This window comes from Thunnus thynnus, chromosome 12, assembly GCF_963924715.1.
Source record: "Thunnus thynnus chromosome 12, fThuThy2.1, whole genome shotgun sequence".
Classification (NCBI taxonomy): Eukaryota; Metazoa; Chordata; class Actinopteri; order Scombriformes; family Scombridae; genus Thunnus; species Thunnus thynnus.
The window spans coordinates 8,150,390-8,175,901 of NC_089528.1; the positions used below are offsets into that span (position 1 = coordinate 8,150,390).

General features: G+C 40.5%; 1 protein-coding gene across 3 annotated transcripts; it reads right to left on the reverse strand.

The window, feature by feature from the left end:
• Positions 1 to 7,233: 7,233 nt before the first annotated feature.
• Positions 7,234 to 22,511, reverse strand: xirp1 (xin actin binding repeat containing 1). Of its 3 annotated transcripts, XM_067605101.1 has the most exons (9): positions 22,428 to 22,511; positions 21,762 to 21,906; positions 21,106 to 21,160; positions 20,716 to 21,021; positions 19,607 to 19,685; positions 15,897 to 16,048; positions 15,625 to 15,666; positions 10,058 to 14,521; positions 9,519 to 9,621 (listed from the first exon to the last, which is right to left on the reverse strand). In XM_067605101.1, exons 2-9 carry the CDS (start codon positions 21,875 to 21,877, stop codon positions 9,619 to 9,621), a joined length of 5,217 nt encoding a protein of 1,738 aa, XP_067461202.1. In that variant the 5' UTR covers positions 21,878 to 21,906; positions 22,428 to 22,511; the 3' UTR covers positions 9,519 to 9,618. The 3 variants fall into 3 exon arrangements, with proteins under 3 accessions (XP_067461200.1, XP_067461201.1, XP_067461202.1); XM_067605099.1 differs by having other exon boundaries at positions 7,234 to 14,521; XM_067605100.1 differs by lacking the exons at positions 19,607 to 19,685; positions 20,716 to 21,021; positions 21,106 to 21,160; positions 21,762 to 21,906; positions 22,428 to 22,511 and adding an exon at positions 18,286 to 18,418 and having other exon boundaries at positions 7,234 to 14,521.
• Positions 22,512 to 25,512: the final 3,001 nt, after the last annotated feature.

Below are 25,512 nucleotides of genomic sequence, written 5' to 3' on the forward strand. Positions count from 1 at the left end.
AAAAGAATCAACGAATATTTGTAGACTTAAGTGTGTTAATGGCAAAAAGAGTAATAACTTTCTCATAGAAAAACACCAGGAGACCAAGTATAAGCAGGTGGTTGTCTGAGCTATCCATAACTCTCCCTTTAGAGAAAATTACCTATTCCATAAAACATCAACAACATAATTTTAATTTTCAGCAGATCTGGGACCCTTTCATTTACTATGTATCAAGAACAGACTTGTCAAGTGTGATGGAAGAACCTGGGGACGTGTGAACAGTGGCTCTTTGCAGTAAATAATATTGTAGAAATATATTTCTTTTTTTCTTCCTTTTTTACACAAGGTAATGCACTATAAAGCATTATCCTGACCCCCATCCAAGACCTGGAATAATGTGGGGGGTGGAGGGTGGGAGGTTGACATGATCGTTCAATGTATGTAACTGTATTACTTGATATTTCTTTATGTTGTGAGAACAATAAAAAGAATGTTGGTAAAAAAAGGTTGTGGATAAGACAGAATTACATCCATTTCCAAAGTAATTAACACAATATATCAGCATCCTATCACAAGACATCACTCTCTTTTTTACTTTATTACAAATTGGTCAGTTTACTTCTTTGTTTGATAGCTTGAGAGGGTAAAAAAAGAAAAAAAGAAAGTACGAAGAGCATGCACTTTCCAACTGAACAATTTCTCTATTTCCCCCTTATAGCACCAAACATACATAAATAGCATTTTTCCAGGAAGTGTCTGATGAATTTACAGTTACACCAACAAATTATTTGGAAGAATTTCCAGGAAATTAAAGAAATGGTTTGACATTTAGAGAAATACACTTAATTCAGTAAATATGAAGGTATTGTACAGCCACCAGCCAGTTTGGCACAAAGACTGTAAGTGTGTTATTGATTCTCCCATCTCACTCCTGACAAGAAAACAAATAAGTGTATTCCTCAAAATGTGTAATTGTTGCTTTAAGGGCCCCGAAAATAAAGGGTTGCCCAGGAGTAATGTTTGAACTACAGTTACCAAAATGCTACCTGGCATTTATAGTGTTTTATGAGCCAAAACTTCAAGGGGTCAGTAAAAAAAGTCCAATTACAGAAAGAAATTTCAAATTTGTAATGCTTAAAGTTTTAATTTTGTTACAGCTATTAATCAATTCATTCAGGAGAAAGAATTTTTGTATCAGCATATTTACAGTTTTTTACTGACAATTTACAGTTAGTCTTATTCTTGCCTCGTTTCATTTATTACCAATTTATTCACACAAAATCCCTTTAAATGTATTCAGCAAGTTACATTGCCTGCTTTTTCTGTGTTAACTTTGAAAGAAAATCATGTTCATGTCATAAAATACGTTGATTTTGCAGCTTGAATGTAAAGACACGTCTTTACTGCACACATTTGAAGTCACACCAGTCTCATAGGTTGAATTTGATACTTTTCATATTTCTAAATACAATGCAGTGGTAAATTAAAGCATTAAATTTATTTTTGTTAACTCATTAAATGTTTAGTGGCTTGTCATATCTATGGACTTCTTTCTTTATTTTTGCACTTTCCAATATTGTGTATTACATAATGGAAACACAGTGCTGCTTTCACCCGAGCAAATCATCCATCCAGCTACTGTCTGTGACAGCATTTTCTGCTGCCTGCTGAGTATTGTTGTTTTCAGAAACTAATAGACTGCCCACAAAGGAATTTGCATCACTTGGCTCGGACAGTGGTAGCAACTGTGGTTCTGATGCAAAGATGTCAACAGCAAAAAGATCTGCCTGAGCTGAAGGAGCAGCAGTAGAAATTGTATCTGAACCAAGAAAATCATTCAGTGAATTAGGAGTGGCTGGAGTGCACGGCAGCACTGTAAAAACATCTGCACTGCTTGAGATTTCGCTGACTCCAAAGATATCATCAGGAAAGGCGGACAGCTGGTTTGTGGAAGCATCAGCTCCTCCTTGATCAGACACACTAACGGCAGGTGACGGAGTGAACAGACTGCCATTTGAGCTGAATATGTCAAAATCAGTGTCCTGCTCTTTTGTCTGGCTATTTGCAGTGAAAGGACTTGGAGCTTGACTTTCATTTTGGTTGACAGGTGCTGAGTTGGGATCAATCAGCTGATCTGCCATGCCAAGTGTCACCTCACTTTTGACTGATCCAGGTTGAGAGTCAAGCAAGCTAAGACTTTCAGCAGAAGCCTCACTAACTGATCCAGGTGGAGGGTCGAGCAGGCTAACGCTTTCAGCAGAAGCCTCAGCAACTGATCCAGGTTGAGCGTCGAGCAGGCTAACACTTTCAGCAGAAGCATCAGCAACTGATCCAGGTTGAGCGTCAAGCAGGCTAACACTTTCAGCAGAAGCATCAGCAACTGATCCAGGTTGAGTGTCGAGCTGGCTAAGACTTTCAGCAGAAGCATCAGCAACTGATCCAGGTTGAGAGTCAAGCAGGCTAACACTTTCAGCAGAAGCATCAGCAACTGATCCAGGTTTAGAGCCGAGCAGGCTGAGACTTTCAGCAGAGGCATCAGCAACTGATCCAGGTTGAGAGGCAAGCAGGCTAACACTTTCAGCCGAAGCATCAGCAACTGATCCAGGTTGAGTGTCGTGCTGGCTAAGACTTTCAGCAGAAGCATCAGCAACTGATCCAGGTTTAGAGTCGAGCAGGCTGAGACTTTCAGCAGAGGTATCAGCAACTGATCCAGGTTGAGAGTCGAGCAGGCTAAAACTTTCAGTGGAAGCATCAGCAACTGATCCAGGTTGAGTGTCGAGCTGGCTAAGACTTTCAGCAGAAGCATCAGCAACTGATCCAGGTTTAGAGTCGAGCAGGCTGAGACTTTCAGCAGAAGCATCAGCAACTGTTCCAGGTTGAGAGTCAAGCAGGCTAAGACTTTCAGCAGAGGCATCAGCAACTGATCCAGGTTTAGAGTCGAGCGGGCTAAGACTTCCAGCAGAAGCATCTGCAACTGATCCAGGTTTAGAGTTGAGCAGGCTAACACTTTCGGCAGAAGCCTCAGCAACTGATCCAGGTTTAGAGTCAAGCAGGCTAACACTTTCGGCAGAAGCATCAGCAACTGATCCAGGTTTAGAGTTGAGCAGGCTAACACTTTCAGCAGAAGCATCAGCAACTGATCCAGGTTTAGAGTCGAGCAGGCTAACACTTTCAGCAGAAGCATCAGCAACTGATCCAAGTTTAGAGTCAAGCAGGCCAACACTTTCAGCAGAAGCATCAGCAGACAAAGCTGTATCCCTAACGGTAGCTGAAAATGCAGGGGTGTTCACAAAAATCTCCTGAGATTCGGATGGACCAAAAAGATCAGAGGAATCTAGTGGGGGTTCTTGGTTGAGATCGAAAAGTGCTCCATCATTAAGGTTTCTTCCTCCTATGTCAGGTGCATCAAGTAATTTATCTGGCTTTTGAACACATTCATCTGTATTTATCTGAATGACTTGTGGTTCAACAGAGACAGAACTGATGCTGTCTACAAAAATACTATCATTAAATGGGTCGCTCAAACTCGCATCAACACTTTTCTCAGCTGTTGACTGACAGACGGACTCCTCGGACACTTGGTTCTTTGATTGCACAGTAGAAGGAGGATCTTTAGAGTCAGCTATTCCAGGATCAGTGACAGACAGGCCTATAGTCTCCCTGCTCTGATCATCAGTTGGATTTATATCAGTTTGTGATGGACCTGTCAGGTCATCACCTATTTCACTAGTTGATGTCTGGTCCAGGTTGGATGGTTCTGTATATGTGATTATAGCCTCATCTTTGTTACTTTCCAATGTGTTGGGGTCAGAAGAAGCTGACTTGTCCTTCATATCTTCCCCAGATTCTTGTTCCAGAGGTGGGACTTGAAGTGTGTCGCCTTCCTTTTGCTTCTCTTTTGTAATGGCCTCCTTTACCTCCTCTGTTCTCTTGTCACCACCATGTATGTTGTCATTTCTTTTACCATGTGCTGTCGATTTCGTGGTGTCCTCAGTCTTCTCTGAGGATGACTGAAATAGTCTTCCTAGGAGTCCACCACTAGGTTTGGCTTCTGGTTTCTTGGCCTCTTTTGGTTCAACCTTGTTTGTTTTTTCATTTCCACTCGATGTAAAGAGTTTTGACAAAGGACTCTTTCCTTTGGACCAGGATCCCAGTTTGACCTTTGTCTTTTCAGCCTGTTTTACAGAACCCTTGAAAGAATTTGTTTTTGCAACAACCTTCTTCTGACTGCCATAATTTTCTTGCTCATTTGCTGAGTTGGGCTTTTCAAACTTATTTTCATCGCTTTGAAGACTGGCTTCCTCTTTGGTCATTTGTTTTGCAGGACTGTCTGGATCACCTCCATTTTCTGAGTTTCTTGGAATGACATCCAGTTTCTCAGATGGCTCTTGATGTGTCACACCTTCTTGAGCTGAATTGTCACTTGTCATTTTAGTAAAACTTTGGGTATGAAGTGATTCCTCAACCTTCTCTACAACTCCATTTAGAACTGTAAAACTATCTTTGTCACCGGTCTGTGGGATCTTTTGACTACCCTCCACCTTAACACCATGCTCTGTGTTTAATATATTGGTTGTCACTGCATGGCATTTATATTCAAGGGGTTCAAGGTTCACCTCACTTGCATGCTGTTCTTCGCTGAACTCAGATGACAAATGATCAAAGTTATTTTGTTCATTGATATCTTTTATCTCTTTTGATTTATCAAGTTGGCTAAGTTCAGTGTGGTCTGAAAATGGTTTACTGAGCTCCTCGTGTTTGGTTCTCGAGGTCAGTTGAGACGTCTGGTCATACTGAGCAACATCAACATTTGGGGCAAACCGTACAAACTTCTTAGCTTTATTTGAATAAGCATCCAGCCTGTTAGATGTTGGATTATAGCTTTTTTTTATGGTGGGTGCCACATTTGTCTGCTCTGTTTTTTTGCTTGTGACAGTGTTACCCTTTTCTAAGAAGGGGGAAGAAAAATTAGGCACTTTTTGAGAGATGCTGCCTTGGAAATGTCCAGCCTTGGTTGGATCACACCCAGGTTTTGGTTCTTCTGTGTGCAACTTCTCAGCTAAGTCATAATCTGTTGTCTTAGATTGTTCCTTGACGCCTGAAATGAAGGTGTTTGATAGTTTTTTCACATTATCTTTCATTTCTTCTCCCTGGCTGATCTTCAATTGAGTTTTGGGACTTTTCTGATGCTCTGAAGAGCTCATGCTGATTGTAGCTGCTTTGCCGAAGTCAGGTATTTTATTTTTCAGAGCAGGTGCATATGTCTGCTGTGGCAGGTTAACCCCTGTACTCTTCTTCTCTGGTGGCCAGCTCACTTTCAGTTTGCCCCTAATGTCAGCACCACTGACCATCTCTCTTGCAAATGACTTTGTAACAAACACACCAGCAGATGACTCTCTGGTGTTTATGTTGCTTTTTGTCATTTTGGGAGTGGACATGGGATCTGGCTCATCTATTCCTTTACTTTTCTGAAGCCAGCGGTCTTTATGTTGCTGGTGTCCAAATCCCTCATCATAATTTCCTTTTCTTTTAAAAAGCTGTTGGTAGTGAGACATGCAGTAGAACTCTCCATAAAGAGATGAATAGTTGTGAATGCTGTAATAAAACAAAACGCAGTCTTTTATGGTATAAAACAAAATTTTAAATGAAATATTGTGTAATTTGTCGAATGATTTGTTATTTGCACAATATCAGCTGCTTTGAATAATTTCAGTGCATCGGAGATTGGAAATAATCATGACTTCATTTCTAAAAACCTCCCTAACAATGATTTCATTCACACATTTCATTCTGGTCAATTATAGTGTAGTAGATAGGGTGAAATTGTTAATTTGCAATGGTTGATTTGAGTCATTCTTATTATGCCGTCAAAATATCTCACCTGAGCTTCTTCTTACAGTGTTTACAGCAGAAACAGTTCTTGTGCAGGATAAGTTTATTGGCCACCATTTTTTCCATTGGATACACAGGTGTCAAACAGGCAGAACACATTTCCTTGGCGGGTGACAGGAACTATGATGACGAAAACAAATGAAGTTTAAGGTACTGTATGTTTGACACAGCTTGACACAGCAACAGTTTGATCCTACAAGACCTATCTGCCATCCTTTTATTTCTCCAACCATATGTTTGTATTTGAATAATGATGATAATATTTTTTTGTAATACAAAATGTTATATCAATACTAATCTCAGCAATCTTGTTGTTGCAAAATGCTTGAAATAGCAATCCTGAGACATTATAGCATCTAAATTCGTACTGCTATCCTTACCATTATACCATGTACCTTTGAGAATTCTTGATTTTGATTGGCTGGCAGATGTGGATTAACTTTTAGTAACTGGACAGTATAACCACACACTTATGATGATGGTGTTTGTTTGCAGTTCTAAATCATTGCACCCATATTAGCAGTGATACTTGGTTAAAGTTTGTACTGTCTTATTTATGTAATCAATAAAATATAGATAAATGGGTTTCCAGTAAGAACCAGGCAAATTTTATTATAAATGTAGGTATTTAATATTTGCATGAATCTGGACATTCAAATCAATTGGATGGGGAGAAAAGAGAGGATTTTTGAAATAACATTAGCTACATTTGGTGTTTTAGGAGTAATATGCCTGCACATTTCCTGAATCCTGACCAACAACAGCTTAGCCCTGTGATCTCAGAAGCCCTGTTCTAATTTCACTACAGTTTACATGTGAGTGTTGGGCTGGTGGCTTTCTTGCTCACCACCACATACAACACGTAACTAAGACAGTTGTGGAGTTGTTGAAAGGCATATTTTTCTCTTTTGACAAAAGCTAATTGTTTCCCCATTCTTCCTTAACTCTTTGAGCTAAGCTAGGCTAAACACATCCTGGATGTATCACTGTAGTGCTTGCAGCGCATTGACATTAATATTGATGACATTGATATATAAGTTGAGATTTAAGGCTTTGAATTAATTCTACTGCCATGCCTTGATACAAACACGCAATGGTAATCTTCTGATTAGGTGGAAGATATGTCTGTCAACATATTTTCAGAAAATTTTTTTAGATATTTAATTTTTTTGTTGGAATCATTTAACAAGTTTATGAATATGGAGTATTTTGTCAATTAAAAATCTGACCATCCTTAGACAAATTTACAAGTAACATCGATGGTTGTAAGAGGGTCCATGATGATTTTCAGTATTTAATTTTAAGGTTTTACAAGTTGTGGAATAATGATGAGGAACAAGACTTCGGGAATAGAAATAATTTCTTTTAAGCTCATTTATTTAACAATTTACACAATAGAACATACAGTATCAACTATATTGCTTCGCTTTAATAACAGAATTTAACACTTTATCATGTGGTTACAGTATAAAATCTATAAGACAAATGTTTCTTAAATTAAAAGTCAACATTTTCATCATTTCATAGGATCAATTTTATGATTAACAAAACCTTTTTCATTAAAACATAATGTGATAAATACACAAATGGAATAACTGCTTTCCTAAGAACTGGGGAGAGCACTGTCTGATAACTGGCTTATTTATTGCTTTTCCATTGGTTGGCTAAATGTTACAAACACCTTCCCTTTCTCCTTGGCGTTGCTCAACACCTTATCTTCAAAAGGGCGACCAGATCTTCGCAGTAATGGGGATGTCACGACTTCATACCTGGCTGGACTCCCAACCACTTCAAACAGAGCAGATGACTTACTGTCAGACTGTTTGGTGACAAATGTTGATGTCACAGAGGAAACAAATACGTTTCCAAAGCCATCGGTCTCTTCATATGTTTCACTTACAGTCTTTGTGCCAATTATTCCAACAGGTTGCTCCGGAACTGTTTTGACCTCGAGCACACTGACCTTGCGCTGTGCAGGGGTGTGAGCATCTTTTGAAGACTCGGCAGCCGCAGACTCTTGTCCTAGATCACTATTTGCATTGTCTGTTTTTGGTTTAAACGTTGACATGGGTGACTTTGGTTGTTCGGCAGGCTTTCTAGCAGCTGAGTGAATGGAGATGAATGATGGGGAGGACTGGGAAGATGACTGTCTTATGAGTGGTTTATTGTGTACTTGTCTGGGAACTTCTTGCTTGGAAGAATTTGAATCTGAAACTGTCTGCAGATTCCCGTCTGTCATCTCTTTGATTTGACCTGATTTGGCCTTGCTTGACACAATACTTATTTTCCTGATGTTGTTTGCAGGTTGAAGATTTTGCTCTGATTTTAAAGATTCATCAAATAGTCCTGACAAGCCTGCAATGTCAGCCTCAGATTTCAGATTGGAGACAGAGTAAAGAGCTTTTTTAATTGCCTCTTCAATGTCAAGAAGTTTCGCTAAAGTCTGTTCCTTCAGATTCATTATTTCCTTGCTTGCTTTTTCCAAATCTTCAAATGCAGTCTCAACCGAGGAGATGCTTTCTAGATCATCATCCTGTGTCTCTACTTCAACTTTCTTTTCCTCCATTTTACTTTGCTTTGCATTTCTACTTGGTGTAGCTATCCAAGCAGGGACATTCTCATATAATGTCTTCAAGGAGCTAACGTCTACATCGCTGGTTTCTCCCTCCATCTCTTGCACCTGAGACAGGATTCCCTTGAGTTCCTCTCGTTTCCTTAAATTTTCAAAAATTTCCATGGCTGCCTTCACATTTCCTTTCATGATCTCCTCTTTGTGGACAGAGAGCCTCTGTCGTCGTTCATCCTCTGTCTCTGTCTCTGTCTTTACTTTCTTCTTTCTTAAAACAACTTTATCCTCATATTTTTGTTGCTTTTCATTGAAGTCATTTTGCCGTTTATGGCATGCTTCAACTGTACAGTTGGTCTCTGACATTTGCTCATCAGTCTTGCTGTGTTGTTTTTCGGTAGGTTTGGGATATGATTTTTGTTGTTGAGCAGTGGTTTTGTCAGTCCGTTTATTGTCTCCAAAATTTGTTACTTTTACCTTCTTGGACAACAAAGGAACTCTTTTGTCCAGAGGCTCACTGTCCTTTCTTTCAAAGTTCTGTAGAGCAGCCTGCAAGCTCATGTTCATTTCGTGTTTAGCGTCTTCTGCATAATTCTTCATGCACATCTGTATCTCCTCAGCTGCATTGATTTTCTGTATTACATTTCTCTCCATTTCCAATTCAGCACTGTTTGATGTCATTGTTCGGCTATTTGATTTGTTCCCTGTAGGCGGTGCTGTGTTCTTTTTCTTCTTGATTTCATGAGGCTTGGAGTCCATTGGTAGACATTCATTTGTTTGATTTGAGTCTTGAACTGCTTCATCTGCAAACCTTTGGTGGTATGTTTCATGTAAGGTGTCTTTATTGATTTTGCTATGTGTTGTGTTTTCTTGCAGTTTATATATAGGAAACTGATTGCTTTGTTTTGCATTTGGAGGAATCACTGCACTTTTTACATTGTCTTTAACAGGGCAAGAGACTTCCAGGGGTAGTGAAATATGCGGGTCTTCCACAACTACTGATTTTGTCCATTGTGGCTTTGGTGGTAAAGCTGGCTTCTGGTCCTGTAGTTTCTCACTTGTCTTTTGAGGAAGTGGAGGTGGAGTTACACCTTCAGAACCGGATGATTTAGAGTTTCCATTTGCTACAGGGTTGGGTGTTGAATTCTGTGTTGTAATGGTTGGTTGTCCTTCACAGGTTACTGAAATTGAAGGAGACAATTTTGTGTCAGATGGAGGCATAGACACCACAACACACTGCTTGCTCCTCTCTGAACAAGCCCTCCCTGAATTCCTGTATATCATTGCTGCTTTAAAGTCTCCTTTGGATACATTTACACTAGACTTCTCAAGAGATTGCAAAGCCAGTTGCACATTACCTCTTACAATATCTTCTTTATCTAGAAGCTTCTGCTCTGTTGCTGCACTCTGCAGAGACCTAATTGCTGCCTTCACATCTCCTCTAACAACATCTTCTGTCTCGTCTTCTGTTGTCAGACCATTACACTCACAACTTACAAAAGGTAGCAGTGAGACTGGTGCACAATTACTGACTATAGCTGCACTTTGTGATATTTCACCCTGTTGGCAAGCCTTAAACGAAACATGGCTGTCCTGATCTTTCACTGCACCACTGACCTTTGGATAAGTCTTGATTTGCTGGCATCTGGAGGAAGAAGAAGATTGGGTCACTGCTGAGGAGCTTTCCTCTTGTGCTGAGACATTCAGGTTGTATATTTTTCCGGGGACAATGACTTCCCGCTCCACATGCATGCTTTGCTGCTTAGCCATTTCAAGGGACTTTTTAGCTGCTTTCACATCTCCGGATATGATCATTTCTTTTTGTGCTTGGCTTCCTTCTGTTTCAGGACCTTTGGCTGACATGTCCATTTCATAGATAGTTCCAGGTATAATGATCTCCCTCTCCACACACATGCTTTGTTGCTTTGCACGTTCTAGTGACTGCAATGTTGCCTTGATGTCTCCAGCCACAATTTCCTCTTTTTCTACCATGATTGGTTGCTTCACTGCAAGTTGTTGCTTTGCTGATGAGATATCCCCAGGGATTATTTCTTCCTTTGGAATACAGTTTTCAACAGTGAGAGAGCAATCTGATGTAAAAACTCTTTTGGTGTTCTTTACATCCCCTGGCAAAACATCAGAAATGGTTCGCTCTACCTGCTCTTTTTGCTGACAGAGACTTCTCTTTGCTTCCCTCACATCACCCTGCACTATTTCAATGTGTTCCTTAGCCAGAAGGTTGTGATCAACTTCATCTCCTAATGCCTCAGCCTGAAGACTTTTCAGGTAGTGCAGATCTCCTTTCTCAATGCAACTTTTGTACAAGTTCACATTTCCCTTTTCATTTTCATCCACTCTACACGATGCTGCAGTCCTCTGGCTGTTGGCAGTAGCTAACAGGTTTCCGATAGTAGACTTTACATCTCCTTTTTCTATAACGTGACTCTCGGTTTTGGTTTCACAATGACAGATGAGTGAATACACTGACATCTCTGCTTGTCCATCAGCAGTCTCTTGCATTATGATTCCTTTCTTCAAATTCTTATCTTGAACAAGCAATTCATCAATCATTTGGACAATGTTTTGTATTCTTTGATCCCTCTCAAGGTTGATAGTTGAGGCAGACTGGTAGACTGGAAGTTCTACTACTGTGGTGTTCACTTTCCCCGTCTCCACTTCTCTGAGAAGAGTAACTTGAGTCTTTAGGGTTGGTTTGAGTAAGAGTTGCAACATGATGTTCCTGATGTTGCCCCCAACAACCTCCTCTTTCTGGATCTGCACACCTGTGTTGCTTTCAAGCTGATATTTTGCCATGCTAACATTCTTATTCTCGTTGGCTTCTATTATGATGCCACTTGAGTGAACAAAAGTCATTTGATATAGATATGACAGGGTATCAACAACACTGGTAGCGGTAATTTTATCCAGTGGCGTGGTCTCAAAGAGCCAGGTAGTGCACTTCACATCAGCTTTTGGTATCTCTTCCTCAACACCTTGCACTGAGGTATCTTCAGACTCCTTGATCTTGTCCAGTGGCTGTGATTCAAACAGCCAAGTGCAGCGTTTCACATCTCCTGTCTGGCTGTCTTCCCTATGGACTGTTTTTACTGGACTTTGCTCTTGAGGTTCCCCTCTCAGACTGTCGATGGGTTGATTCTCAAAGAGCCAGGTGGAGGTCCTGACATCACCGTGCTGGACATCAGTGACACTAACCATTCTCACAAACTTCTGGCATGACTGCTCAGATTCAAATATCTGTTTATTGAGCTGCACACTACTGCTTCCAAAGTCTTCAATGACCCTGACAGAAGGCTCATCTCGACTGGTAAGGGAGTCCAAAGGTTGTGTCTCAAACTTCCATCTGGCTGATTTGACATCTCCTTTCTTGACATCCTCTTGAGTGACAGCTCGGATTACATAAACTTCATTCTCTGCCTTGATGGCATCAAGAGGCTTTGTCTCAAACATCCACCTTGCTCCTCTCACGTCACCACTCATTACCTCCTCTTTTTTCACAGTTGTCACCTCATGAAACAGCCCCTCTTTGTCCTTGATGGCATACAGTGGCAAGGACTCAAACATCATGGTGCTTGACTTCACATCAACATCGCTCACAGGTTCTTCCTCACAGACTGACTGCTGTTCAAGCGGTTGGTCATGGATTTTGTCCAATGAGGAGGTTTCAAATATAAACTTCTTGTTTTGTACATCACCACTTTCAGCATCACTGACTCTCTGTATGTTTGCATCATCGTCATCCTTGTTAATCTTGTTCATGGAACAGTTCTCAAACAACCAAGTGAATTTATGTACTGATCCTTTCTGGATGTGTTCATCTTGATTCTGTTCATCGGATGTTGTCACCACTTCTGATCCAATTTCATCGAGGGACTGGGATTCAAAAAGTTCTTTGACTCGTGAGACATCTCCTGACTGAAAGTTAACTTGGCTGACACGTCTCACATCTTGTTCTGAGTTTGCGTCCTTTCTTATTCTGTCTAAGGTTTCTGTTTCAAAAAGATGCTTGACTGTTTGAACACCAACCTCTGATTTGAAAGAATCCTGTATGGTGCTGCAGAGCTTCAAGTTGTACTCTTCGCCATCTTTGATGCTGTCTAGAGGCTGTGATTCAAAAAGCCAAGTGATGGACTTGACGTTGGTATTGTCAATGGCTTCTTTATCATTCACTTTTTCTGATTTGTCATACAAAATGTCCATCGGTTGTGTCTCAAATAACCATTTACAGGTCTTGACATCACCTTTACGAGACTCCTCTTCAACAGAAGCGCTTTGCTCTGTTTGGTTGAACTTGGAATGGATCCCATCTATTGTCTGGGTTTCAAAAAGCCACTTTGCCATCTTGACATCACCTATTGTATCCTCCTGTCTGGTGATGCCTTTGATTACCTCAACATTTCCTTTTCCCTCTGCAACCTCGTCTAAAGGCTTGGTCTCGAACATCCACTTATAGTTTTGGACCCTCCCTTTGATGAATTCCTCTCGGCTGACTGTTGTGACTTTATGGAAATTGCCAGAGCTGTCTTTTATTGCATATAAAGGAGTAGCCTCAAACAAAGCTTTGTTGCCTTTTACATTTCCTGCTGAGATGTCATTTTCCTTCTCACAAATCTCCTCATCAGAACGGGCGATTTTACTCAGAGGAATTGTTTCAAAAAGATGTTTGAATCCCTTAACATCGCCCTTTTCAATTTCTTGTTCTTTGAATGAGGTGTTCTGTTGAATACTGCAGCTCTCAAATATTTGTTTTTTGCCTTTTACCGCTCCTTGTTCATCAGCTGAGAGGGTGATTTTCTTCAGACGCCCAACTTCATAGCTATCATTAAGAGTCTCCATGGGCTGAGTTTCAAACAGCCACATAGAAGTCTTGACATCTCCCCCAATTATTTCTTCCTTTTCCAAAGTCTTTTCTTCAGAGTCCCCTTTCAGTGCTGCCAGGGGTTGCATTTCAAAGAGCTTCCTCTTGTTGACAACATCGGCCTCTCCTGTGCAGTCAGCCACCATTCCTTCAAACTTGTCTACTCCCACAACTTCTTGTATTGTGTCAAGAGACTGAGTTTCAAACATCCACCTCTTTCGGTCAACTCCTCCGCCGTGCCCCTCTTCCAAAGATATACCCCGAATTATTTTCACTCCATCAGTTCCCTTATTAATCAGGTCCAAAGGCTGGGTTTCAAAAAGCCAACGGGCAGTGCTGGTGTTGCCGCTTTTGATCTCTTCCCTGCAGATGGATTTAATCTCATGGATATTGCCGCTTTTGTCTCTGATGGCACAGCAAGGTTCTGCCTGGAAGAGTTTCACAGTCTTCTGGACATCTCCTTTCTGTTCCTGGAGCTCAGACCTCAGTTTCAGGAAGTCATGGTCTTCTATGGAATTGCAGCGTCCCAAGTCACTCACTGTTTTTGACTCAAAAAGCAACCGAGTCCCACTCACATCTCCTGGCTGGATGGGCTCTTTCAGCACTGCTTCAACCAGTTCTCCTTCTTCTCTTTGTGATTTATTTAAGGAATCTAACGGCTGGGTCTCAAACAGCCATGTTGATGTTCTCACATCCCCTCTGACTGAGGTCTGTCTTTTAGCCCCTGAAATTTGCTGTGGGCTGTCAATGTGCTCAAACATGGAAGAGGTGCCTCTGACATCTCCACCAGTTAAGTCCTCCTCATCCAGCAGCTTCTTGGTTGAATGAGGATCCCCGATATTGTCCAGAGTCCAATTCTCAAAGATCCACCTCATTGACTGCACTTCACACTGATGAGCTGCATCTGCTGCCTGGGTGTTTTCTGACTGCACTGCTTTCATTATCTCATCATCCACAGCATCATCAAGACTTCCCCGAAGGTCTGGGTGGATGTGTTTAAAGAGCCTCTTCAGCTCACTCTTCTGCCGTTGCTGATAGAAGGTGGAGAAGGTTTCTTTAGGTGGAGGCACAGGGAGGCTACTTAATGATGAAGGAACTTCATAGTCAAGGGGTCTTGGTGGCACAGGAGGAGGTGGGGGGAGAGGTAGGTCGTCTTCATCATGAGATGATTGTGTAACTGTGATTTTCCTGGCTGCGTCAGCCATCTTAAAATGAAAAACAGATGGGAGTAACATTGTCAGGATTCAGTCACCAACGACAATATTAGAGTACATGCAAATATTTAGATGACATGCATTTAGTAAGCAAAGCTATACATTACCTTTCTCTATGATCGCTGAGGTTTTTCACCGCAAACCATCCTCTGTCACACCAGGGGTTAACAAAACACTTCATAGCTGTTAGTAGGCGGACATCACACAGACAGCTAGTCTATACTGTGAGTGCAGTAAGTTACTTTAATAAGTACATTTATGCCTCTCTTTTCTTATTTGAATATTTGTTGGACTGTCATAGTAAGTTTTATTTAAAAAATAAGGCTGGAGATATTCTATATTTTTGTTACAGCCAACAAATTCTGTTGAAAGACCAAAATCAGCAATGCATCAGTTTGTCTAGTAATGAAGGAAAATGTCATCCAGTGAAACAGTGTGGCACATTGATGTGTTTTTCAATAATTTGTGGACAAGAAAGGAGCTCAATGAAATAGAAGAATAAGTTATATATCAGACTTTTGGTGCACAGACAATGCTTGTTAATGGGATCTACATTGTTGGTTTTGATCTTTTCATGGGATCTGTTGACAATGATAAGAATGCGAAAAATCACTACTTATCATTAAATGTTTACACATGCTGTACTACCCATTGAGATTTTCCGTCTCAGGTTTCAAGACTGTGATGGTCTGCCAAAGGTGTGCTTTTTTGGCAATAGTGACACAGCAAATGAGCCAAAAACATGATTTTTACATACTCCAAGATGGTGTCCTATTCATGGCACTGTACCTAACTATTTCAAAGCATACAGTTCCCTCCCTATACAGAAATTAATGTAAAATTAATATAAAGCCTAAAATGCCATTTTAGCAACTGTTGATTGTAACATTTTGAACCAAAAGATTGTTGTACATTTGGCAGCATTATTTGCTCTGGTTCTTATGGTGTTATGTAATTTTATATACCAATGTGTTAAGTTATTGCATTTTAGGTCAAAGGTTAACCATGTCTTAAGTTATGCAAGCAAAGAGTCACCACACACAGTTAACAGCACCCACACTGTTGAAAGAGATTCAAAGTGAACAACACAGTACCTTACTGTTTTTAGTCCTCGTTCCTGGAGTACCAATGAATTCCTGTTGAACAACAGAAAAATTAAATGGGGATTAGATTGGTTTCTATTATTTCTGTAGACAATATACACAGTATACATATACTGTATTATCACTGTGTAACACATTTAGAGTATGCAACAGATTTATTGTAAAATTTTGAGTAGCTCCTATTTTTTCAGAGCACAGTCACCCCCCACTATTGAAGCCCTTGACCCCAATGGGGAGGAATGAGAGGCATTTCAGGAACTCACTGGCTGTGTTGAGGCTCCTGTGGAGTCGATAGCTGCTGCTCTTGACAGATAGAGAGCTGATCTGTCTCTAATGGAGGAGGAAGTAGATATCCTGTCTCTGGCTTGTCTTGTTGGGGTGCCCCCCTTAGTCAGTGATGGACTATATTTGTCATCTGCAAAAGAAAAGAAAAAATAAAGCATATATCCAATCCACTTAAAATATTAGTACAATTGCTCAGTAAAATAACACTGACTGAAATAACAATCGTCTGATCATATTGTTTTTGCTAGTTTAGATTCTTTGACATACACTTGTAAAAGTAGGACTCAGATATTCCTGTATCCCAAAATAAACAATGCAGAGTGTGTCTAGTGCCAGCAACAAGTATAATGATAACACTTTGTGTGAGTATTAATAGTGATGCTCATATTGTGTATATTTATAGTGATGTTGGAAACTTTCTTATCAGTGTGCTCTTGTTGCTCCCACTTAACTTATGGAAACTATTTAATCTACGACAGGCCCACATTGCACCTTAACTGAGCGGGTAAAATTGTGGTTTTGAATTGCTTAATATTCAAATGAGACTGCATATGATTCATTGTACTAAATAGAAACGTTGCAACAAACAAGCCAGTTTATGAAAGCTTTGATCTAACTAGCTGACAAGATAAATTGGCCCACGCAGCCTGCCTGCTGCCTCGGATCCTCAGTAAACTGCATGCCATTGACTGACCATGACGCCAAAGAAGGGAAAAAAAACAGCAACTGCTAGCTCAGCTGGAGTGACACAGATTGTTTGCACATTGTTTGTGTGAGCTCTCTGCCATCAAACCATCAACACCTGACCAAAGGAATGTGACAGACTGACCCCATGAAAGATGTGAAAATGATCTTACCTCTAACCTGCAGCTGAATTTTGCTGCTGTAATACTTCAAGTGATTTTTTATAGCAAAAATCAAAAAATTAAATAACAAACAGTGAAACTGTGGAACTGTTTGAGTTAGGAGTACAGTAGATACAGAATGATAAATTCGGGAAATATTTCAACAACAACAGCAGAGTGGACAATGTGGCCCGAGGTCAACAGCTCAGTGTGTTGCACAGGCCATCCAGCTGTAACTAATGGCCAGATTTGAACACACCTCCCCTTTTCACACAGTAAGCCCTCACCGGACAAAAGGATGGACCAGCAAGCTGGCGCCTCTCACGAGTCCGGACTTAAAGCATTTTCATAGATGGGTGAGCAGACAGAATGAGGCAACCGAGTGCCGTGTGTCCTGCTGAAGTCCTCACCCACTAAACTGAGAGGTCAACTCCACCACTTGTTATCACTGTACACACCACTATTGATAGTTGATGAAACACTGATTTGTAAAATCCGGTCGTTAGCAAATCAAAAGTGACTCACGTACAATAAGCTTAATTTCATGTCTGGTCTAAAGACTACATTAACTTCTGCTGATCTTTTTTTTTTTTTAAGACTGATACCTTTCTCTGTGATTCCCACACTTTCATAGTGAGGGGGAAAGCAAATTCTCCTGACATCTTTTTGATCTGGGTTAATTCTCCAGGAATGAAGAGGAGCTATTAGCGGCACAGTAATGTGAGGGTGTTCTGGGCCGCTGGCAGCTGTACAAATGATGGTGAAATGCAGTTGGTATTTGTTCTTCACCACCACCTTCACCACCATCAGCTGTCAGCGATTGTTGCCACATTCATAGACTGTAATGAAAACCAGCATGCCAAAAGGCTAGAGACCCCCCAAACAGCACATCACACATCACACAGTGTGTTACACAAGACAGTAAAAGTTATCTTCCATTTTCCTTATTGCTTTTATGACAGATGCTGCTTCTCATTGCATAGTTCATCATCAGAAAGGTATTGACTGAGTGATTAATTTGTCTGTCCTCCCATTCCAGACATTTTTAGGGATAAGGGGCTAAGAAATGATACCGACTTAAGACTTGATGAAGATGCCAGCAACATAGTCACAACCCTTTAATTTGCTCTGATATTACTCAGGAAAAACAGGCACAAATAGGGTCAAAATGGAAAACATTTGGATTTTTTTTGTCAAATTAAATAATTTGATTTTACATCATTGATTCTATGCTTGAAACTGTTTCTCAATGACATTCTCATTCTCATTGACATGCTGGCACCATATGAAACTTTAACTCAATATTTTGAATACTGTTTTGCTGAAATAGAAGCAAAGAGCATCCACTACACTCTATGTTCACTTTACTTATCATACAGAATATACTACTGTCATGTAAAACATACATTTATACAGTGCCTTTCTCATTAAAAAAAAAAAATTATAATAGCATTTTTTACAGCACCTATACAATAACATCAGTCTCCTCCATTTCAGTAAAGTTAATTCTCCTGATACTCACTAAAATGCCATCCGGCGTTGTTCTCGGTCACTTTCCTGTGTATCTCCGCTGTGTTCAATAACTGACTCTTAAGGCTCCTGTGATTTGTGATGCAGCCTGTCTCCTCTCTCGGTGCTCCTCTCTGTCTGTCACTTCACTTCACTGCGACTGAGCGCTTTCTAGTCCTCTGGCCTTGGTGACAGCTGATTTTTATCAGAGCCGCTGCCCCAGAGGAAGACTTTGGCTATTTTGGGAGGGTGGCTGGCGGCTGCTACTCGGCTGAGTCAATCACCTCTGTTAGTCACTGTGGGACTGGGGCACCCCCTCCACCTCCCTTTCCCATTGCTATATTGTCACCCCCTATAACAGGCACTGGGTGGGACCTGCACTATGTGTGTCAGTGGGTGTGTGGTGGGTAACATAAGAAAAAAAACACACAGCACCTCAATCATGGTGCTATTATGGTGCAGTGATAAAGCTGTTAAGGAAACTGGTGGTTGAAGTATAATTTGAGCTGAATTATTAAACTATTTTAATACCATAGTATTTTTACTATTTTTATTTTTAGTTTAGGAAAGTACACTATTGTTGTCAACACACTAACAAATCATGTCAGAAACTCTACAGGAGACACCACAGATGGCACCTCACATTCCTGTCTGTGTCTTATTTGCACCAGACTCATCACAGGGTCAAAGCGTCAACTACGGTACACCGGAGCGATATCATTTCCAGGACAGAGAGGCATAGCTCAGAGGGCCAAGGTCTGCGTCACAGTCAGAGCCGTCAGCAACAGTCTCACTCCTATCTTAAGCATGTGTGCCGAATGCATAGTTATGCATTTACACCGCTGCATCCTTGTCTTTATTTAGCTGTTTCCCTACAACTCCCAGAGCCAAAGAACACAGGGGTGACAACTTACCCATCTCTGCCAGGATTTACATGGTGACACTTAAAGTACTAGAGGCCTTGACCCTGACATTTCTGCTCTGTGGTAACTTTATATAGATCCATTTGATATTGTATTTGTGTGAATGCTCAAGCACTGTTTTTGTGACACAGACTGATGAATGTGGCTACGTACATATCTCATAATATCATCTGAGTATTCAGTCATGAACAAAGAACCAACAGGAACACAAACATTAAATAGCTCAAAGGGAAGTGACAGTGGTTTTGATTTCCTAGACACTTTTAATAGTTCGAGAACAACTGATAGTAAACTGTGGCACCACAATATATCAGTGACCTCGTGCCTTTGAGGAAGGAGCCCTGACACTATTCCCATCTGCCCTATCAGATCACTGTGACTGTAAACATGAAATTTAGCACCACTGCTCACCGTGTGAGTATCTGGATGGTCTGTCATAAGACTTGGGGAGCCCATTCGTGGCCTTTTCTCCCTCCAGCTGGGCGGTTCTCTGTAAAACAACAGCATAGTAACATGAAGAGAATTACAATACACTGTTTGTGGTGGTTCTAGTGTCACAGCACACAGTTGCCCTTTTTGTTTCTGTTTTGGGGCAATGGCCTGGCTAAGATTTTAAACAGTTGGAGCTTAAGCAAATTGTTTGATATTTTGGAAAATTCAATTTAGAAGATTGATATCACCTTCACTGTTAAAAACTGTATGAAGCTACAGCAAGGAGATGTTAGCTTGGCTTAGCATACAGACTGGAAACAGCTAGCTTGGCTCCATCCAAAGTTGTTTTTTTTTTTTTGTTGTTGTTTTTTTTTTTTTTTTTTTAAATCTTTCCTCTCTGTACAACCACACCTTGTTGTTTTTACATTTTAATATTAAAAGGATTAAACAAAAAAAGATGTTACAACTTATCTAGTTAGCTTAAATGGTGGTAGGATTGCTTAAAACTGTGGACAGAGCTAGGCTAGCTGTTTACTCCTGCTTTCAGTCTCAATGCTAAGCTAGGTATTTCCCAAAATGTCAAACTACTTTAAAAACATTAGTGTGCCAAAGTGACTTCAGAGAACATGTGTCTTCATCAGGAAATTAGGGTGCTGTGTTTCTCTCTGAAGTGGTGTACAATGTTACTACATGTTATCAAATGAAATGTGAAGTGGAGCATTGGGGACAAAGGCTACTGGGTGGGGTGGTGTGCCAGGACCAGGACCAGTTCGACCCTCACAACATATCACTGTGTGTATGTGGTCACAAAATCCTTCTAAGCACCTGGATGAGCAATGTTAAGTTAAGTTATGTTATGTTATGTTATGTTATGCTATGCTATGCTATGCTATGCTATGCTATGCTATGCTATGCTATGTTAAATGTTATGTGAACAATTTGTTAACATTATGTTTAACTAATCTGTGTTCCCAGGGTTGCTTTGTAGCTGTGACACTAGAATGTAAAGAATTAAAGAATGTGATTCATACATGAAACATTAAATAAAACAACAAAAAAAAGCTTGTGTAGGCACTGATCTCACACACCTGAATGGTTGTGTCCTTTAAAGGAGTGTTATGACTTCTCCAGTCCTGCAGAGGGCAGTCTCTTCCTGTCTTCTTGCCCGGAGCAGACGTGGAATTCAGCCGAGGGCTGCTGTTGAAGCTCTGCTGCAAGGTGGCCTTGGACTCAAACAGGGCACACAGCGCTCTGGTGCCTGAAGCCTCCCTCTGAGGCAGGACGTCCATGGAGCGACTCCTCGACAGGCCAAAGCTTCTAAAAGATCCCTGCAGGGCCACATTCTCCTTGCTCTCCAGCCTCCTCCATCGAGCCTCCACACAGCTTTCTGGCACCTAGAAGGCAGTGTTTGATTTTTATGTGTTCAATGGTTGTGATGTTTGTCACATTTAATGATTAAAAAAGAAAACATTTATTACCTGGAGTTTATGCTCTGCCTTTTCAGAACTCCTTAAATCGTCACAGCTTTGGTAACTGTTTGAACAAATTTATTGACAAATGTATTAACAATGATCCTTTTGACCAGGAAGTTGCTGATGTGAATTTAGGAAAAGCTTGGTGATTTGTGAGCAATAATCAAGTAACACTCTCTCTACTACTGTCTAGTTGCCCTTTAGACTCCTCTAATCAACATTTAATGACTGTGTAATGTGAAAGGAGTTGCTCGTATGACCTGAGAATTATCACACAAGTCTGCACTTTCCTTCAGCTCTGTGGAGCTATGTACTGTCTTTAAGTGCTTTGAGTGCCGTGAGAATGAATCACTGTAGTGGTTAATTCTCACTGCTTTCGTCAGTATCATTTCCAGCTACAACAGGCGGCTGTTTTCAGCAAAAATACTCTGATAAACTGTACACTACCTGCCCAGCTCCAAACCACAGATAAAGTTAGCAACTAGCTGCAGAATACAGTGGAGAATTTAACCGTGTACTGGGAATCTCCCACTGTGTGTAAATGTATGAACATGAAGCAATGCTTGGTAGGAAAACGCACCACTCAAGTATGCGCAGTCAACATGCTTGTTAATAGGTTAATGAACAAGTGTACATATACATATGTAAGGTGCAGAACTTACCGTTGCACCAGCTGAGACACAGACTTCCTGTCCCAGCGGGTGGGAGCTGGCATGACCCATGACCTCTCCTGAACCCCAGAAAGGTTCTTCAGGGACTGGGTCCTCCTCAGGCTCATCACCTCAATAGCAGACCCTCTATCAGCAGCTAGAACGAGGAAATTTTACTGATGTGTGACAACAGCCTTAAACAGTCTCAGTTGGAAACAGGATTTATGTGTTCATGTTTACAAATGATTCATACCAGACTATATAACATCTAAACAAAGATAAATCAATAAATACTTGATTGATCTTGTAGAATTCAAGCATGCAATGCTGAGGTTTAACTTCATGTGAGTTACTATATAACAGATTGTCACACTGACAGTCATATGACTCTGTTAATGTTTATGAACTCCTGCAAACCCAAACTATGACTGTTTACTATTGTACAAACAGTAAAGAGTTGTTGACAGGTACTCTCAAAAAAAAGAAAGAATAAAATTATAGATCTAAATTTTGAACAAAGAAATTTGTATTTTATAAATCCACGCAGGTAGAGACAAGTAATTCCCAGACAGCTTAAATCAGTGAGCGATAAAGAATAACACAGTCACAATACTATTATTACAAATAAAGGTTTACGCTGCTCTGTCTGCATAATTAAGACAATATTCAACCACATACTTGAAGAGAAGAAGAAGTCACCTGTGCATCTCCTGTCTTTGAGGCTGACTTGTGGTTTAGGAGCATCTCTCACAAGACACAGCAATTTCCTGTGGCCAAAGTCCTGAAACACCTTGTGATCTGCGGCTTCCGGATATGAGATTTGCTATCATCACATCACCTGATAAATGTCTCTGACAGATCAATAAAACACAAGTCTGCACAAGATGATTTTTATTATGTAAAGCAGACAACAAATTACATATTCTACCTTTTCATAACTACATGAAGTTTGTATTGAAATACTAATGACAGTGATGACAGAGTGAGGCAATAAAAAAACACGGAGAAACCAGACCTGTGTGTACTATGACAGCTGGTCCACTCAGATGTCAGCGTTGAGATGCCTGGCATAGCCCCTCTGTTACTGTATCTCATGCCAAAACTCCTAGCAGCAGCATTTTATCTGCACCTCACATGCTTACCATATAGCCACTTTATCACTGCAACATGAGTCACATTCGTTCACCCTGCACGCCATTATTCCTCAATGTGCTTAAACAGAAGATAATGTGTTAAATTGCTCCTGCTGGGAGATAATCTGCTGCGTGCCAACAGGACAGGAAAAGCTGACACTGCATGTAAATCTATGTGGCGCTCATTCCTGTTGATGATAACAGTCTGCTGATGCTCAAAGGCTGGAATTAAAATTCTGAAATGTTGGCACATGATTTTTATGCACCAATAAATCTAAGGGAACTTTATAATTTAATTTTCTTGAACACAGGAAACATGAGGTAACCATTAACTGTCATAAGTTTTTAATGTCGACAGACAGCTGATGGTGTTATTTTACAGATCCATCATAGAATCAGTGCTTACCTTCTCACTGAGCTGTTGGTCTGGGATTTTAAATGTACAAATCAGGAAATTAGGAAACATTATTAAGGCTGCATGCAAAATCATTGATGATACATTTATAACAGACAAATCACATGAAAAGCTAAATCCATCATATCAATATTCTCTCAAGGAATTTGACATGCTGCCCTCTGGTCAGAGATACAGATTTCCAAAAACTCAGTGCAGCAGGTTCAAGTTTTTGATTATACTATGTGCAATATGTGTGCTTAGTGCTAACACATTATAAACTGCTCCTTGATTCCTTACACAGCTTAGCAATTAATGTTCTCATATCTGTATTCTTCTTGTCACTGTCTGAATTGTATAGTAATAGTATAATAGTAGCATAATATCTGTCTGTGTTTTTGTTGTGTTTGTTTTTTCATGGTTTTGTGTTTTTATGCTGCCTCGCTGCAAAAAGAATTTCCTCATGTGGGACAATGAAGATCTGAACTGAACTGAACTGAACTGATAAGTGTTCAACACTGCAATGCACAAACTACAATCTAAAATCTAAGGATCAGAGTTCCTTCGAAACAAGGACAAAGCAGAAGAAATTAAAGAATAGTTGGAGAAGTGATGATTTAGAGGAAATCTGCTTTGTGTTTCATGGCTATTTACAACACTCTTTAAAACTCCACATCCATTTTGTTGCTTGAACTGAGAGATATCTATTTTTACTTATTTCTATTATTCATGTATAATTTTAATTGTATGTTCTGTCTGTATTACCTTTTTATATTCTTATGTATGTTATTGTTCTTCAGTATCCTGTATTGTTTTTTGAGTCTACTCAGGTCTCCTTTGACAATGAGATGTCAGTCTCAATGAGATTAAGTATAGGTTATACATTGTGTATGTTTTATACCATTATGCTGATAATATTTCTTATATGTAACCGCTAGCCAGATTAACCCACAAGGGGAACCTGGGTAGTAATGAAGTAGTAGTTAGTAATGAATAACTAGGATCCTGTTATCTCCCTGTGAACACATTCATTTGGGAAGATGCAACATAGAAGCACAAAACTGAAACTGAAATGAGATCAGGTAATAAACAAGGACTCAGAGTAAGGCCCTCATCATGTCACCTGGTGTGTGACATGATGAGGTCCACATTCACAAAAAAAAGTTGCAATTAAATAGCACAAACCAGCTGACACAAAATAAACAATAAGATTTTGGGGCTCCTGGAGTTTTGGGCCTTTTCGGGGCGAGTTGCCCTCTTTGCCCAGATGATTATCCAGCCTCAATCTGACTGCATTACTCTACCTGATCATTAACCTTGTCGACCTCCAGTGGAGAAGAGGGAGAAATGCTGCAGAGAGCCAGCCATTTTCTTATTCTCTTATTCATTAACATCTAACAGCCAGTAGATGGCACCAGAGCAACATACTTCCTCTTGTCTGTAACAAAAGTGGTTAAAGGGCAACATAACTGCATGCTTCTTGTCAGGACATTAGTTGTTGTATTTTACATTTTGCCTTTCAGTGCATATTCATGCATGGTAACTGTTTGCAATGCTGTAGGCTCGTTGGATTGCATTTGTTCACACACATGATGCACCTTTAAAGTATGCTTTGTACAAATGTTAAGAGTGACAGTGGAGTCAGAAAACAGTCAGGGGTCTAACAGTTGCGTTGTCAGGATTTAATGCAAGTGTTTTGCCAGCTGCAATGGAAGAAGAGAGAGGCGAGGGATTGAGCAAGAAGGGAGAGGGAGGGAGGGGGGGAGTCAGACAATCTCACCCACACAGCTCTACAGAACAGTCAGTACTGGCCTGAACAGCTGAGAACAGAGCAGGTCTCCTTCCTGCTGCTGCTGCTGCTGCGTGCTTCTACAAAGACTCACATGGAGCCACATGTGACAGCCAACACCAACAGCAGAGTACACTGTGCTGGAACTCTGAGAGCACAGGAGCTCCCACTGCACGGCTGAGAGCCAGACGCAATCAGTGGCAAGAAGAGAGGAGGAACACACACTGTGCATGCACGCACACACACACACACACACAAACACACACACACATACACACACATATACACACACACACACACACTCTGTTAGTCTGTAAATGTGAATGCATAATGAAACGGCCACAACAGAGGCATAAAGAGAAATACGTCCCTGCTCAGTGTCACATTTTACTACATTCCTTCAGGGAGAACGCCTTTTAGGTCCACATTGCATCACACAGGCCAGTT

Bases quoted from the DNA above. Each gene is read 5' to 3' on its own strand.
- xirp1 (XM_067605099.1), bottom strand. From the start codon at position 21,877: ATGAGCCTGAGGAGGACCCAGTCCCTGAAGAACCTTTCTGGGGTTCAG. The intron at 16,049-19,606 runs GTGAGCAGTGGT...TTTCTTTTGCAG, and splicing joins ACCATCCAGATACTCACACG to ATGACAAATATAGTCCATCA. The intron at 15,667-15,896 runs GTGAGTTCCTGA...GTTGTTCAACAG, and splicing joins CAGGAGCCTCAACACAGCCA to GAATTCATTGGTACTCCAGG.